Here is a 16,705-nt window from a genome sequence, read left to right as displayed (position 1 = left end):
CATTCCAGTAGAACTACATCCGGCATAACTGACTTCACAATGCTCTCTATCAGAGACCAGGCATATTCACACCCTTTCACTTTGGTCAGATGGGCGTCACCAGAGGTTTAATCCCTGGGGGGACTCTGCAAATGGATGTTGAGCTTCCGCTGTCAAACATACAGCCTTCTGCAAATCCAGTTTTCACAATGTAAGCGATGTGTTCGTCTGGGTACTTTAAAGAAACAAATCCACAGAAACTCATATGTATAAGAGAGAGTTTGATATAAAGGGTAAGTGCACATTAAGAAAACAACCCAACCCAGTTCTGCCCAAGCCCACAAGTCCAAATTAACCCATATGTCCAACACCAATCCACAAATTCCTCCTCTATCTCACAAAACACATACTATGATGCTGGCTGCAGGAGGAAAGCCGCATCAGTGATGTGTAAGCATCTCAGTGCTGGCAGGGGTCTCCACATGGCTGCTCCAGCACCCAGGGCTGTATCAGGGTAGAAAGCGAGCCTTGCCAGCTGAAGCAAGGAACTGGCTAAGGAAGCGGCACCCTGGTCCGGCCATCACAAAGGAAGAGACCTGAGAACTCAAAAGGCGAGGCTCACTGAGCCATTTATCTCTCTGCCCTTCAATTAATCCCACAGGTGTTTATCAGCCAGGTTGGCACAATAAACTAACTCAGCTTGGATACTATTCCCTCCTTTGGATTTGGATTTTATTATTTACAATCCTTGGATCACACAGGTTGTGGGCTCAATTGATGTCTCACTTTGATAGCTGTTTGTTTTAAGACAAGCCTTTAAGATCCCTTTCTGATAACTTGTGTGCATATGTTGTTGCCCCCCCAAAAATGTCTTACTTATTGAAATATGTACTAAGGAAACAATTAGGGATGTACTCAAAATGACTGTTAATCACAGTGCTCTTTAAAATAGGCAAAACAGAATGACTAAGTAGCCAATAACAGGAACTACTCAGTCAATTATGGCTTATCTGTATTACAAACTACCAAAGAGCCTATGGCCTGACTATTCACCACAAGGTCGGCAGTTCGAACTCATCAGCCCCTCTGTAGGGAAAGATGAAGTTGCTTACCCTGTAAAGATCCTGTGACTCAGAAACCCTCTAGAGGGTGGTCATCAGTTGAGATCTACATGATGGCAGTGGTTTGAGTTTTTTTAATATAGTCTAAAAATTATTCTATATACATATATTGCTTATGGGGCATTATACATTCCTAATGTAATGATTGAAAAGAAAAGGAGCATGTTATTAAACAATAGCTGCTGAATGATACTCTTCCTGGAAAATAAAGCAATGTTGTCTACCTCCAAAGAGAATGTTATACAAGTACTTGCCAAAAGGCTACCAAGGGCGATTACAGACTATTTTTCCTCTGTACTTGGATGTGTTTCTTACATAGGTTCATATAGAGTACAAGATATTTTTATTTAAAATGATAATAAGACTAGTATTTATTTTGCTTAAGGCACCCAGAGCTATTCTTTCTGAAGTGAATTGAATCGAATGTTGAAGAAGGTCCGGGTGGCCTGGCACAGGTGGAAAAGGTGGAGTTGCAGGCAGGCAGATCTGGGTGCCACACGGAGACCCCTCAGAGAGCAAACTAAGCTCTGCCCATCCCTGAAGACACTGCAGTAGCTGGAGTCTGCAAGCCAGGCCTCGCTGGGTGGGGGGTTGGATCAAGGTGGCCTCTGGGGGGTCTTCCAGTTCTGAGATTCTGGCGTTCCAGGAAGAAGCACCACCCACACAGCAACATCCTCAGGTTTGCCTGACCTGGAGCAGAACCTCGGGCCATGTCTGCAAGTACCAACAGGTGCGGGCTCCAAGGGGGAGATGGAGAAGCCAGGCAATACCGGAGAAGGGAGCTGACTTGGCCTTGTTGTTACCTATGAAGATAGGCAAGACTTTGCTATATCGCAGAGTGCTATCTTGGTTTCTAGAATAACAGTTTCTCTTAAAAGGATCCATCACAAACCCACTCCTGCTTGTCCTGCCGAATCTCTCCCTGGAAGTGAATGTCCTTTAGGTCTCAGGCTGGTCCAGGCCACACCATGGGCGCAAGTCCCATCCAGCTGCCCTGCACCATGAGCCAGCCCCCTGGGCTGGAGGAACTCCTTCCCCAGGAGTGAGTCAAGTTCAGGACCAGGGAGACTTACCAAGTTGCTGCAGAAGGCGCAGAGGTCATTGCCTCCTATAAACAAAGTTATTATCTTCCAATCTTCCTGAAAATTGATATCCTGAGATGAAGAGGAAACAGACAAGTAAGCACTTTGCCCAGGGTCAAGTCAGTCAGACACAAAGCTCTGAGCACTAGGAGAGATGGGTCCCTACCTGCGGACATTCACACTGTTTCTCTTTGGTTTCAGGGCCCCCAGGACTTAGGGATTTGGAAAGTGACAAATGGTCCATTTCTTTTGCTTTTGTAGACTCCCTGTCTGCCTTGGGGCTGTAAACCACACATGGGCAGTACGTGTGCCAGTCCTCTGGGGAGAGGGTACTGCTGGGCACAGACTGAGCTTCCTCCCTTCACTAGCAAACCAAGGAGAAGGGGGAGGGGCAGGGGAGGAGGCTATTTGTTCGGACCTCTAGAACTCTCCACCCTAAGCTTGCCTGACAGGAGCAAGCACCATCATCGAGGACAAGCAAGCGCTCCTAACTCAGCTTAGGCTCGCTGCTTAACACTGCTCAGGCCCAATCGAGCTCTGGAAGAAACATGTCTCCTCTGGGGTCTGCCCACTCCAGGAGGCTGGGGAAGGAGTGGAAGGCCCAGGGCTGGCTGGAGGGGTGTCGCCATTCCCCTGCGCTCAGCTGTGGCCCGAGGGCAGCGATGGCCCTTGCAGCTCTCCTGCTGAGTAGTGTGGCCTTCTCGGATCTACACGCCCAGAGGGGACATGAGGACAAAGATGGGGGGAATGTTTGGCATGAAGGGCAGAAAGAGGCCTTCAAACTGCACTCAAATTAACGAGTCCCATCGCCGGCCCTCTGCCCGCCCCTTCCATGGGCTGGTGCACTCTGCAGCTCAGAGAAAAGTCAGAAGTGGGCTGCTGCTGTCATTTGAGGGACATGGTCATCTTTTGGATCCCGTCCATCCCGCTGGCCTGCCTTCACAAGCGGAGGGGCCCGTCCCTTCCTCTGCGCTCCCAGGGTGCCTACACCCATGCTAGTGATAGACAGCGCAGGCCAGCTGTGGGGTAACGAGATCTCCAGGTTGGCCTTCCCTGGAGAGTCCCTGCAGGCAGGGACCGCGTGACAGTTCCGTGTCCCTCCAGAACGGGGCCCAAGGGCTGAGGCGTGAACAGTGTAACTTGCTGACTGGCACATGAGCGGCTGAATAAATAGGTGAGGGTCTCTGTCCAGAGGAGCAGAGCTTTGGATTTCAGAAATGTTTGCTAGAAACCTGGCCTGCCTCTCATTATCCCCCCCCTCTGCTAGTTGGCCCTCCCTGTCTCCGTGGGTCTCCTGCCTGCTCCCTGATCCAGGGCCGCCCACCCTGCGGGCTCCCAGGGGGCACCTCCCACACTCACCGTGTCGTTCTTCATCAGGTCCACCAGCCTCCTGGCCTGGGCAGGTAAATCCCTGAAGAAACACAGAGGGAGAGCCCCTGTGAGGAGTGGGGATGATGGGCTGGGCCAGGGCAGGGCACATCACAGTGAGCAGGAATCTAAACCAGGAGACTTCGAAAGGCTTGTGGGTTGGGACCCCCATGCTTGGTGTCCCTCCTACAGCCCAGGAGGGTAGCAGAGTCTGGAGTCTGAAATCACTGTAAGCAATCTGAGAGTGGGACTCTAACCAGGGACCAGTCCTGCACACGGTGATGATAATTGGCCTACAAATTCACATGGTCTGTAGACAGGAGATTATATGAAAGGCAATGGGGTGCGCTCAAACATACAGGGGGCATCACGGTCACCTGTGACTAGCTCCCTGGTGATAGAGCTGGAGGGGGTAGAAGGGACATCCTTGGGAGAACACTCACCAGCCTTGGACCTCAGACCCCTCCCTCACCAAGCCCTACCAGCCCTGCTGCCAGCCGAGAGTCCAGGCCTCTCCTCAGCCCACAGGCCCCTGGAGGTCCCGAGCTGTCCAGCCCCACCTTCCCCTGCTCACTCAGCTTTGGCTCCGGCCACGGCCTGGTTGAAATGGGCTCCTGTACTATTTTCCTTCCCCTTGCCAAGAGAGAAGCCCTTCAAGGCAGGGTTGAATTCCCGGAGGATGTCTGGAAACACAGGAAGAGCTGTAGTTAGTAATGACCCCCAACCCATCTTCCGGTTCCTTTGATAAGGCCCAGTGGGCACTGAGGGACGAGGCAGAGTCCCCTCCCCACAACGCTCACTACAGAAGTGTCCCTGCGAACATTCCTCAGGGAGCATGGGGTCATATCAGCAGTACACACGCACACCTGACACAGGACTGCCCGTATGTCTCGGAGCGGAGCTGAACCCCAGAGGGATGTCATGGCTGTGACCTTTGGAAGTGACTTCCTGGCCTTTCTCCAAAGCACCTCTGTGGGTTAGATCTGCTAGCCTTTGGGTTAGCAACCAAAGGCTAAGTCACTGGTACCACCCAAGACAGTCAGCAGCACACGGTGTCTGTTGCCATGGAGTCCACTCCTGGGGAGCCCACGGCGACACACTGAAGCTAATCTTGGCTGTGCTCTCGGTGACACAGCTCCATGGCTGTCTGGGCCAGGAGTGTCCCACGCTCTCTCCTCACCTGCAATTCTAGAGCTTCCAGCCCCTGTTCAGTAACCAGCGCCAGCAGCTTTCTGTTTCCCTGAAAACACTGTCCATGGCTGTCGCTATCGGGCCTGTGTCTGTCTTTGCAGAGACGTGGCCCCAAAGAGACATTGGTGAGGCCATCGAGGCCTCAGCCTTACTCCATTTCCCCAGCACCGCCAAGTTTGCCAGATGGCACGGAATCGGGTGGAGTGGAGGTTCTGTTCTGACCCCGTATCTTTTCTAGCGCCTCCCCAAGTAGCTACCGTCCCCTGGTTTTGCCAACCCGTATGGTCAGAGCTGCCTGCACAGCTCCACCAAGGAGAAGCTCAGCAGGCAGCCAAGTGCACGCGCTCCCGGAGGAGTGAGCTCCTTCCTCTCCTCTGCTGATCCACCTAGAGGGGCCCTGGGGGAGAGGGGTTACGTGTGGGGCTCCGATGCACAGAGCCTCCAGTTCCAAACCGCCGGCAGCTCCTTAGGAGAAAGATAGAGCTTTCTACTCCTGCACACAGTTACAGTCTCGGGAACCCACAGGGGCAGTTCTACCCTGTCCTGTAGACGTTAACTCGGAGGCAGTAAGTTTCATCTGGTGTTTGGTTGATCCACTTGGAGAAGGACCTTGAGCCAGGTGATTTCTAATCATCTCGTGCTCAGTGAAGGGGAGTGGGCACAGCAGCTGGTGTACAGGCCAGCCCGGGGAGCACACCCACAAAGCATGCAAACCATCTCCCAGCAGTGGAGCGTGTGCACAGCTCTGGGACGCAGACCTAGCAGTCAGGCGGCAGGGAGTCCTCGGGCCAGAGTGGCGCAGACTTAAACGGAGCAGGACAGCAATGGCGGCAACAAGGCCAATGTGGTTGTCAGTGCAAAGTCTGGGCGGTGCTGCCCATGTGGAGATGAAGTCGGCTGTGTCCAGATCGTTAGTGCTGGGCTACGACCTAAAGGTGGGGGTTTGATGCCTCCTGGTGGTACCATGGATCTGCTTCTTTAAGGGCACAGCCAGGAAAACCCTACTGGCGATCTGCTTCTTTAAGGGCACAGCCAGGAAAACCCTACTGAGGACTCTAGTCGGTTCCCAGGGGGTCCACAAATTCAAGTGGACACAAAGACCCTGGGCTTGGGTTTTGCATCCTCCCAGTCTCTAACTTCTGAAAGAATTTCTTTACTTCTACAGACATCTCACAAAGGGTTTTCTCAGAGAAGTAGCTGACAACAGCATCAGGTACTGCTGATAACTGATAACAGGACCAGCTAAGCCACTCTCAGGCACAATTATTACCCACAAGTTTTTAAGGAAAAATAATTCGATTGAAACACTGGTGACACGTGCACTTTAAGAACAGGCGCTGTGTGTTCATTAAGGTAACTGGAACGATGCATATTGACAAGAGAGAAAAAAGTCACTGGGGAAGTCATTTCAGGGAAATGCTCAGCTCGAACATGACAGTGCTGTCACAGGCTGAACAAAGTCCCTCACTAAGTCCTGCAGCCCTAGCAGAGCGTTAATGTGACCCCACAAGGCAGAGGTTTTTTTGGACAATGCTGGCCCCGCCCCACCCACTGCCTCCTGCTCCAGCCAGGTGCTAGGCTCAGGAGGATGTGCTCTGGACTGAGGGTATTAGGCTGGGACTCTTTTTCTCCCTCACTGCCACCCTTCCCAGGGCTTACACATCCCTCCTCAACTCCCTCCCCCTCCCACCATCAGCCCCAGGGAAGCAGGCCCCACCCACCAGGCCTCCCCCTGAGTCCCTCCCAGTGCAGCCTCTCTGGGGAGGCACTGAGAAGCATCAGGGTACACTTGCGCCACACCCCCCACCACCCAGGCCCACCCCATGTCTGCAGGGACTCACTGGGCAGGGTGGTGACAGTGCTGATGTTCTCATCTCCACCAGCGCTGTTTGGGGGGAAAAGGAAAAACAGTGAAGCTTCAAATGCCAGAGAGGCAGGCGTCCTCCCAGCTCCAGGAAGCAGCCAGATTTCTCTCTGCGAAAAGCAGAATGCCCCCAACCCGTTGCCTTTGAACTTGCCTTCTCCCCACTAGCCAGCAGACTACAGAAAACCAAGCCAACACAGCCTCCTCCTGAAAACCACTCACCTTGGAAACCCAACTTTAAATATACAGACACATGTTTGTTGTTTTGCTTTTAGCTGGAGCTCTGGCCTGGGGGCAGGGACCAAAACGGGCTGCTCAGGACCCCCTGGATCTTGGGCCACAGAGCCCAGGCCTCCCTGAGCAGCCCTGTGCTGGGTCCTCTTAATGCCTTTGAAAACACCTTTGAAGTGGGTACCCAGCTCTCTTCCTGCTGGGCTTGGGAGTCCATTTTTACAAGATGTCTTCTAGGCTGCAGGCCTGCTAGCAGGACAGCCTGGAATACGAAGGTGATCAACGTCTGACCGTTTCCAGGCATGAAAATGTGCAGCCTTCCAGACTTGTTTCATCCTGGGGTCTGCGATTGTCTAAAAGGCTTTATGACATGTTTGGAGCTCAGCTCTAGGTGGCAACCCCAGGAGGATGCCAGAGCTACAGTCTTGCGTGCCAGGCGGGGATGCCCAATTCCAGGCAGAGGAAGCGCTAGGCCTGCGGTCCGGTGCAGGGCACAGGCTAGGGGCACAGAGCACACAGGGAACGCTGGAGTCGGAGCTGCAGCCAGTCTGCGTGGGCACGGCACGACAGGGACAAGTGCCAGGCTGGGGCTCGTGCTTGTGTCTGTCATCTGCTGCGTTATCTTGAGCAGGTCTCTTCCCTTCTCTGAGCCTTGCTTTCTCATCTGTAAAGCGAGGGCTCCTGAGTAGCGAGGCCCGCTCCCCATGCAGGCCTACTCTGTGCCATGCCCTGTGCCAGCCCTTCCATCCCCAATCCTCACTGTGGAGGCCCTGTGCTTGGCTGCTACTGAGAGGGTGGGGTTCAAGTCTCCTCCGAGGTGCCTCAGAAGAAAGGCCTGGAGAGCTTCTGAAGTCAGCATTGGGAACCCCAGGGACACAGTTCTGCGCGGACACGCGTGGGGTTGGCATGGGCCTCAGTCGTCTCCATGGCACCGGTACCGCTGACCCCACTCCCAGCAATGCTGGCAGGCAGGGTCGTGTGCCTGCGTCAGAGACCAGGCGGCAAGCCCAGAGGGGCCCAGTAACTTGCCCAAGGTCGCATCACGCTGGGCAGCTGGGGCTCACACTCCACTCTGCTCCCACCGGCCAGCCTCTGTCCAGCACGCAGACCACTGCCTCTCTCAGTGCTTCCACATCACAGAGGGAGGCGTGGAAGCGAGACAAGCTGGCAACTTGAGGGCTTATGCAGTTTCTCCCCCGGGCTCCTCTTACTCAGCCTCAGCTCTCGTTTTTAGAAGGCAGTGGTCTCAGAGGGGAGAAAGACAGGCTTTCTACTCCCATGAAGAGTTACAGTCCCAGACATTCACAGGGCCAGTTGTACCCAATGTGTTTGTCCTATCCTGTTGCTCTGAGTAGAAACTAATTTGTTGGCAGAGAGTTTGGTTTTAGAGTTGTTTCTGGAAACTATCAATCTTCAAATTCAATATAGAACTGTGCTATAGAAAATAATAATCAGTGGCTCATTCCTGCCCTCCCACCCCCTCACTCACCTCCAGGACAGGCCTCGATACTGAGTCAAGACATCGAACATATCCTTGGGGATGGACCCAGCTCCGTTCCCTGTCTGGGAGGGAGACACAAGGGTGAGTTCCCCAGGCTTCCCCCGATGTCTCTACCTGCCAGCGGTCTGGATGAGATGTCAGGGCATGCTAGAGAATCTGAGTTCCCAGTGGGGAAGGCTGGCCCCCACTCCCAGCTCAGCCTCACTCTGACACACCGTTTTTGGAACAAGACCAGGAGCAGCCAGGCTGGCAATTGTGCTCTGAAAATTATACTAAAGGGAATCCTTGCGGCGGAGTTGTTATGTGCTGGACTGGTAACCGCCAGATCAGCGGTTCGAAACCGCCAGCTGCTTCACAAGAGAAAGCTGAAGCGTTCTACTCCCACAGAGAGTTACAAGCTCAGAAATCCACAGGGGCAGTTCTACCCTGTCCTATAGGTCACTGGGCGTCGACATCAACTCGATGGCACTGAGTGAGGGCTTGTGTGTTTCGATGTATGTTCAGAAGCGCACATTTCAGGGTGCGTCTTTCCTCGTGCTTTAAACTTGGGAAACATTTAATGAAAGAGCCACGCCACCAAACTCACTGCCATCAAATCCAGGGTCCATTCCAACTCAGGAACCTGCAGGACAAAACAGAACTGCCCTGTGGGGTTTCTGTGGTTTTACATCGCTACAGGAGCTGACAGCCTCGTCTCTCTCTTATAGAGTCACTGATGGGCACGACCCTCTGACCTGTGGTTCACAAGCAACTCGCTGCCTAACGACTGGGCCACCAGAGCACCTTCATAACAGAAAGCGCATGCTAATCCCTTGATAGAAGTGCATGGTAATCCCTTGATGGAATCCCCGGCGCCCACCACTCAGCTGCCAAAATAAATCAAACCAAATTTCTGACTCTCAAGCCCACTCTCACGCCCAGTGGCCCCACGGAGGGTTTCTGAGTGTGTACATCTTGACAGAAGCAGACAGATAGCCTCAGCTTTTTCCTGCAGAGGCTCCTGGATTTGAAGCAGGCCAGGAGGCTAGCAGGCCAATACTTACCCAACAGTGCCACCAAGTCTCCAGTGGCAGAAATAGCACCTTTTAAAAATCGTTTCCCCTCTCTGTCCTCTGATTAGGATTACAATAGTTTTGTTTTTAATTTTTAAACCTTGGCATATATGTTGTACACCATACAATTCAATAAAGTTCAAGCATATTAATAAGATGGGTACCATCTTCACCACAATCTATTTAAGTGCAGTTTCTTTTCTCTTGTAGCTTGTTAGCTCTCCATATTCCCCAACCTCCACCGCCATGTCCTTTTAACCCACAGCATGGGCCCATCGGAAAGGTTCATGGCCATTGGCCAAGGCCTGTCATTTTTAGCAGACCAATTCCAAAGGTCATGCTGACCACTGGCCTTCCAGGTGGCCTGGGGGATGAAGGCTAACCTCCTGAGAGACGCCCCAGGAAGTGATCCCTACGCCACCCAATTTCTCTGCCACCTGCCAGGTGTCACACTCAGAGTGCTGTCTCCCCAGGCAGCCTGGGCAGCTGCGCTGATTCTTGGTGGCCCCTCATCCGAGAGCATCTCTAGGGTGACCGGGAAGCTGGGGGTTTGTCATCCGCAACAGCAGGCGGATGGCGAAGCTGGGTGCAAAAGACCTTCCCCAGAAGGCTGGGGCAGAAGAGTCTTGGGGTCAGGAGACACTGATGGGCTCATGAAGGAGGCAGCTGCAGGGCGGGGATAGAATCCGGGACTCGGATCAGGCTCCCCAGTTCGGCGCCCGGGCCCAGCACCATAAGCACATTAGGAAGGGCCCTTCACCTCCCTCGGCTTCCCTTCTATTGGTTGCATTTAAGCAGAGCCACAGTTTAGAGGACTTTGAGGTGAGGCTGGTGGGGAGGCAAGATGCGAATGGGGCACAGGTGTCAGCAGGCTGGGGCGCAGCGGCTGTAGGCCCTGCCTTCTACTAACCCTGAGAACACCTGGATGCATCTGTAATAGTTGCTACTGAATGGGGAGCTTGTGTCTGGGAGCCTCTGGAACCCAAAATCCAGGCTCCTTGGGGAGGTACCAGTGGGTGAGGGGTTACTGAGGTGGCTTCTCTCATCTGTAGTGCTTCTGCCCCTTCCCCTGGCCCTGCCCTCCCACCATGCCCCTCCCCACCCCCATTAGCACTGGTCCCCTTGGTGCCATCTCTGCTCCTCTCCTTGGTGCCCAACATCCCACTGCTGCACCAGCAAATCAGATGCCAAGTCTCAGAGGATCCCATGCCGTGGTCCTTAGGGGGAGTCTACCATGCCCCCACCTCTGGCAGGCTGGGCAATGAAGGGCACTCCATCCTGGGTCCCTGCACTCTCCCCCATCCCAGTATTAGGGGGGGGAATGAGGACATTAATGGAGATGGGTAAGGAATGCTACCGGATCCCAGGGTGGCCCAGAGGATGGAGAGAAGGAGGGACCAGGAGCAGAAGGGAGGGCGAGGCTCCTGAGAGAGGAGTAAGCTTTCTCTCTCTCCATTTTCTCTCCAGGTTCATGTCTCACTCAGGGTCTTCTCTCCCACCTCCCCTTTGCCCTTCAGGGTAACTTACTGTGATAGAGTCACCCAGGGCTCCAATGACCTTGATGTCAGCTGGCTTCAGCCTGTGAACTGGGACACATACAAGCAGAGGTGAATGGAAGGTCAGACTTCCAGGGAAGCACTGGACCTACTTCTCTAGAAACAAAGTCCTTCCATCGTTAGCAGCGCTTCAGTGTGGACCAGAGAGATTATAAGTCCATCGCTGCCCATCAGGCCCGGCACTGTCAGTCATGGCTCCTGGTTACTGGTCTCCTCCCTCAGGCAACTGGGTGGTGGGCCAGCAGCACCCTCAGGACATGACTTCACCCTTGCCCCTGTGACTTGAGACTAAGGAAAGACTTAATCGATCCCAGGATCGGGGTCCTTTGGGGTAGAATCGTCCACCATCCTTGTACGTCATCTGTGTTTCTTTCAGTGTGAAGGGATGGGTGTTGTCGAACCTCCGTTAGTTTAGATCCTTGGGGCTTAAGCAAGAACCGTGATGTGACTGAAGGCTGGGAATGCCTGTGACACGCTTACTGGACACCAAGCAGCGGTCTGGGGGTCCTGGGAAAACACAGGCATCAGAACTCGCAGACCAAGGAGGACGTCAGAAACAGCCCTTGTTGAAACACCAAGTACAGAGCGGCACACAGGGGGACAGGGAGTCGGCATCAAGTCACAGCGACCATGTGCACACCAGAACGAAGCACCGCCCGGCCTGGGCCACCCGCACCATTGTCGTTTGAGGCCCCAGTGGCAGCCGCCATGCCAGTCCTTCTCTTGGAGGACCTGCCTCGTCTCCCTGAAGCTCTCAGTCCCCAGGCCTGAGCGTGGACATTTTCAAATGGTTTCTTCTCAGCGAAATCAGCGATGGACAAAACAGGCAAGAGAAGGAAAAGCAGGACCCCTCCTCCCAACTCTGGAGGGGCTTCTTTAGCTGCTGGTGATGCCAGCCAAGATGCCAGCCACCGTGCGGTCACTGCCGCAGCACACAGCGCAGAGCACCCTGGGAACACCAGCTCGTGTGCAAGAGCGGGCCGAGTCTACGGCTGTCGAGTCAGTTCTGACTCAGAGAGAACCAGAGGGACTGCCCACGGGGTGTGTGTGTGTGTGTGTGTGTGTGTGTGTGTGTGTGTGTGTGTGTGTTTGTGTGTTCCGAGGCTGCGGATCTTTACTGAAACAGAGGGGCGCAGCTTCCTCCTGTGTGGGGTGGCTGGTGGGTTTGAACTGGTGGCCTTTCCCTTCGCAGCCAAGCACGTTAACTACTGCACTACCATGGTTCTACCATATGGAAAGCTTAGGGGAAGTTTGGGGGACTGGTAAAATGTGACCCAGATGGACAGAGTTTACTTCAAAATGGCCCTAGTTAAAGCAGGAGCTGAAACCGATCATTCCTCTGTGTGTGCGCGCGCACACTCACACACAGATAGACTGAATGAGATCAGTGTGGGGAGGGGCTTCGTCCAGTGGTCATTCTGAAGGATTTCCTGGGAGAGGTCATAAGCCACATGAACCAAGTGGAGGTGGGAGGGTTTGGCTTATCAGGGACTTTATTGTTAAGACAGAGCCTGACATAACTCACTGGCTTAATATCCTGCCGACCTTGATTTGCAGTTAATTTCATCATATATGAAAAAAAAACAAACGCTCGGAAATGCAACGAAGCTCTTTGGCAATTGCTCTCCTTGGAGGGGAAAATCAAAACCAAATGACTCTTCCGTGATAAGATTAAATTTGTGTGAGCTGAGGAGCTTAAAATCATCTGGTACAAACTGTCCCTCCAGTGAAAGATGACTGATAAACACAGCATGCCCTGGCTCATCAAGATTGCCAAGAAGAGGCTCTCTGATCAGAAGGGCAGCCTGACTGTGCAGAGATCAGGAATAACAAGGAAGCCCGCATTGGCGTGTCGGGGGGAGAGCCTGCCCTGTGGACAGGCCACCAGGAGGAAGGCTTGGCTGCTGCTTTGTGTCCCCCAGCAGCGTAACCGCCTGGGGCTGTCACTGAAAAACCCAGCCCAGCGTCCTCAGATGGGAGGGATTCCTGTAAATCTTCCACAATCACAGAGGACAACTAGCACAGGTTGAAACCTTGCAATGCTTTGCTATGAATCCATATGAAGAAAGAGTCGATCAGTTAAATTGATTTGAAAGTGAAATCAGTGGCTCTATGACAGGAATTGTACCACTATCGTGGCTTTCAAGGATGGTGCCCCCAGGACAGAGAAACACCTGTTCGTCCACTTGTCTTGAGGGTGAGTCAACTTCTCAGTAAGCTGGTGGCTCCTTGTGGGCATCATTCCTTCCTGATCACTGCTTAGGCCAAGTCATAGACACAGGCCCGACCCTGAGCTGGAAGTTACACCAAAACCTCCAAGGCAGGAGCATCATCTAGGGCCGTAACTTGCCCATCCCTCTCACCAGCGCTCGAACACCCCATTCTGGTCAAATGGGCCAGAGATGACATCAGAAGGCATCAATGGCTTGCAATCAATGAAGGCCCCATCATGGTTTGTATGACCGGTGACGGGATCATCACTCTCCATGCTTTCCAAGACTACACATCTTGTCCTCGGCACAAAATGGAAGGGCTGGCTTCAGAAGGGGCGCAGAGGCAGTGAGCCACAGCCCCTCGGCTCCCTATCATCACTCCTTCCAACCCCAAAAGCTCCAGAAAGCTCACTGTCACTGAGTCGGTTCCAACTCACAGTGACCCTACAGGACAGAGCAGAACTGTCCCTGTGGGTTGCAAAGACTGTCACTCTTAACGGGAGTAGAAAGCCTCCCTTGGAGTGGCTGATGGTTTCGAACTGCTGACTTTGTGGCTAGCAACCCAATGTGTACCTCACTCGGCCACCAGGGTTCCTCTTCAAGTACAAAAGCTGCCCCTTGTCTCACGCCAAGGCCTGACGTCAGTTCCCTGCTCCAATGTCTTTTTCCTCATTGTCCCACACTCACATTAGTGCAGCGGTTCTCAACCTGTGGGTCCCGACCATTTTGGGGATGGAACGACCCTTTCATGGGGGTCACACAATTCATAACAGCTGCAAAACGACAGTGATGAAGTAGCAACGAGAATAATTTTATGGTTGGGGGGAGGTCACCACAACATGAGGAACTGTGTTAAAGGGTTGTGGCATTAGGAAGGTTGAGAACCATTGGTCTAGTATGATAAAATCAGAGTGGTATTTATGAGATTAGAAAGCACATCACATCAGCAGAGTGTAATCATGCATTCGGTCGTGATCTGGTAGGCAGACCCGGGGTGGTGGGGGTGGTATGTGTGTGTGTGTGTGTCAGAGAGAGAGAGAGAATGAATGAGCCTTCCCTGGGAGGGAAGACATAGAGGCCTTTCTTCTTTGTTTGGTTATCAAACGCCGACTGGTCAAACACACTGCTTCCATCTGCATAGCCTTGTGCAGCCCATCCCCCAAACCCCACTGATGCGTGATGAGCTGCGTCTGCCAGGGGCCCTGGAGGGAGCTCTGAGGGGGGCACCGAGGCTGCCAGGGCCCGGGCCGGGTACCTGCAGGTGCTATTTTATCATGAACCACCCCCTTTGGTTAGCTTGGTGGATACATTTGAAAGGAACACTAGACAGAGGGACTTAAACACTGCTTAATGTTTATTAAACAATGGGTATTACTGTCCAGTGGATTGTGGTCATTTTCCTAAAAGTGACTTTTCAGAGGAGGCAGGACTCAGAAGTTCAGGCCAATCAGTCATCTCTGGGGAGGGCCTCTTCTCCACCCCCTGCCTCACCCCCACTGCCGCCATGATGAGAGCCTATGTCCTGGTCCTGGGCCCACTTGATCAGATCAGAAGGGCCTACAAACAGCTCGCATCGCCAGAGCATCTCAGATCTCAGTGTCTTAAGATTTTGTGCTGTTGTATTTTGAAGTGCCTATAAACAGACAATCTCCAGGGCCAGGCAGTAAAAAAGAATTTCACATTTTATCTGGCTTTTAAGATGTTGAGATACGCTGTAATGGACTGGTTATGATTGCCAACAGGAATTGCAAAAGGCTTTCTAGGTCATCCTATCAGAGTGGTAAGATGAAAACGTGAACAGATATCATTTTATTGCAGAGAGCACGGCTGTTAAAACATACTGGGGTGCGTTTTCTATAACAGTCTGTGGCACAAGATGACTGAGATGTGAAGCTGATAATCTACTGCTGCTGCTAAAGTCCTGCCAGCGAGCAAGCCAATAGAATGAGTTGTCAATGAGAATGAGGGAGGAGGAGCGGGGAAGAGGGGAAAAAAGAGGACCTGATGCGAAGGGCTTAAGTGGAGAGCAAATGCTTTGAAAATGATGAGGGCAAAAAATGTACAGATGTGCTTTATACAATTGATGTATGTATATGTATGGATTGTGATAAGAGTTGTATGCGCCCCTAATAAAATGTTTAAAACAACAAAAACAAACAAATAATAAAAACCATGAAAATAGCAAAAAAAAGAATGAGTTGTCAATGAGAATGAGAAGAACATGTTGATGATGATATGAAGCAGCTTTAGAAGTTTGTGGACAAGTGGAATGAAAAGATAATGGAATGTTCTACAGACTTTGTGTAGCCCCTTGTAGATAACTATATAGTACACAGAGAGCATGCATGTGTATCTTATATATATATAAGTGTACAATGTGCATACAAGGGCCCTGCTTGCATAGTCCAGCAGCCCGAGTGGCATAGTGGTTATACATTGGTCTTTGAGCTGCAAGGTCTGCAGTTTGAAACCAACAGATGCTTTGTTGGGAGAAAGCGAAGACTTTCTACCCCTGTAAAGAGTTACAGTCTCAGAAACCCATAGGAGTAGTTCTACCCTGTCCCTTAGGGTCACTGTGAGTCGGCATTGACTCAAGGGCAATGAGGATTTTTAAGTGTTCGTATTAAACCAAACCCACTGCTAAGTCAACTTGAACTCCTACTGACCCTTTAGAACAGAAGAGAACTACTGCGTACAGTTTCCAAGAGAGCAAATCTGTATGGAAGCAGATTGCCCCAGCTTAGTCCTGCGGAGCACCTAGTAGGTTCAATCGCTGACTTTTTGGTTAGCAGCCCAGCGCTAACGCACATATTCAGCTAGTGAATAATGTAAGATAGACAGATGTAGTATATTATCGATTCTGCATCTCAGAACCAAAGTGAGTGAAACGCCAAAGTTTGGGTGAGAAGATTTTACATTTACCTCCCCATCACTTGACTTAATTTGCTTATGTTGAACCCAGATGGGAAGGCTAGGACAGGACACTGGTTTGCTCTCCTCACCGTCCGCACACGCAGCAGGAAATGCTGTCTTCAGACAGCCCGACCCCAAAGGTCCCGGCCCTGAAAGGTTCCTTCGACTCAGTGTGACATCGCCGGACTTCATGACCTGTGGGCCGCAGCAGACCTACTAGACGGTAAACTTCAGGAAGGCCCACGGGAGGGACTGAACAACTACCTGGTCAACAGATGAACCACCGGGCAAACGTCCAGGATGAACCACGGGAGCCTGCAGCAGCCCTGCAGAAAAATGCTACAGGACTGGTGTGTGAGTCCTGCGGGTCGCATGGGGTCTTCCCACAAGTTTGCAAGGTCTCCTGCCATATTATGCCCTTGCAGGCCGCTGCAGGTCCCTGTCGTGGTCCAGAGGAGTTCATTTAGAAATTAACTCCTATGAGGCCGTGACTCTGCCTGTTTGCCATAAGGCATGCTTTCCTGCTCACTGTGGTATTTGAGTGCGCTCTGCAGTTGATGCTGGCAGGGGTGATGAATGGTGGATTGGTTCTTTCTTTCTGTTTTGTGTGTGTGGGGGGGGGATCTTTCCGTTT

General features: G+C 52.3%; 1 protein-coding gene across 1 annotated transcript in view; it reads right to left on the bottom strand.

The window, feature by feature from the left end:
• Nucleotides 1–16,705, bottom strand: part of LOC142431031 (phospholipase B1, membrane-associated-like) — a 95,112-nt gene that overhangs the window by 15,297 nt on the left and 63,110 nt on the right. Inside the window, 6 exon segments of the mRNA XM_075536065.1 lie at nt 2,174–2,254; nt 3,542–3,593; nt 4,125–4,233; nt 6,583–6,626; nt 8,326–8,399; nt 10,917–10,975. Coding sequence (XP_075392180.1) covers nt 2,174–2,254; nt 3,542–3,593; nt 4,125–4,233; nt 6,583–6,626; nt 8,326–8,399; nt 10,917–10,975 — 419 coding nt within the window.

This window comes from Tenrec ecaudatus, chromosome 17, assembly GCF_050624435.1.
Source record: "Tenrec ecaudatus isolate mTenEca1 chromosome 17, mTenEca1.hap1, whole genome shotgun sequence".
Taxonomy (NCBI): Eukaryota; Metazoa; Chordata; class Mammalia; order Afrosoricida; family Tenrecidae; genus Tenrec; species Tenrec ecaudatus.
This window is presented reverse-complemented; position numbering and strand designations above follow the sequence as displayed.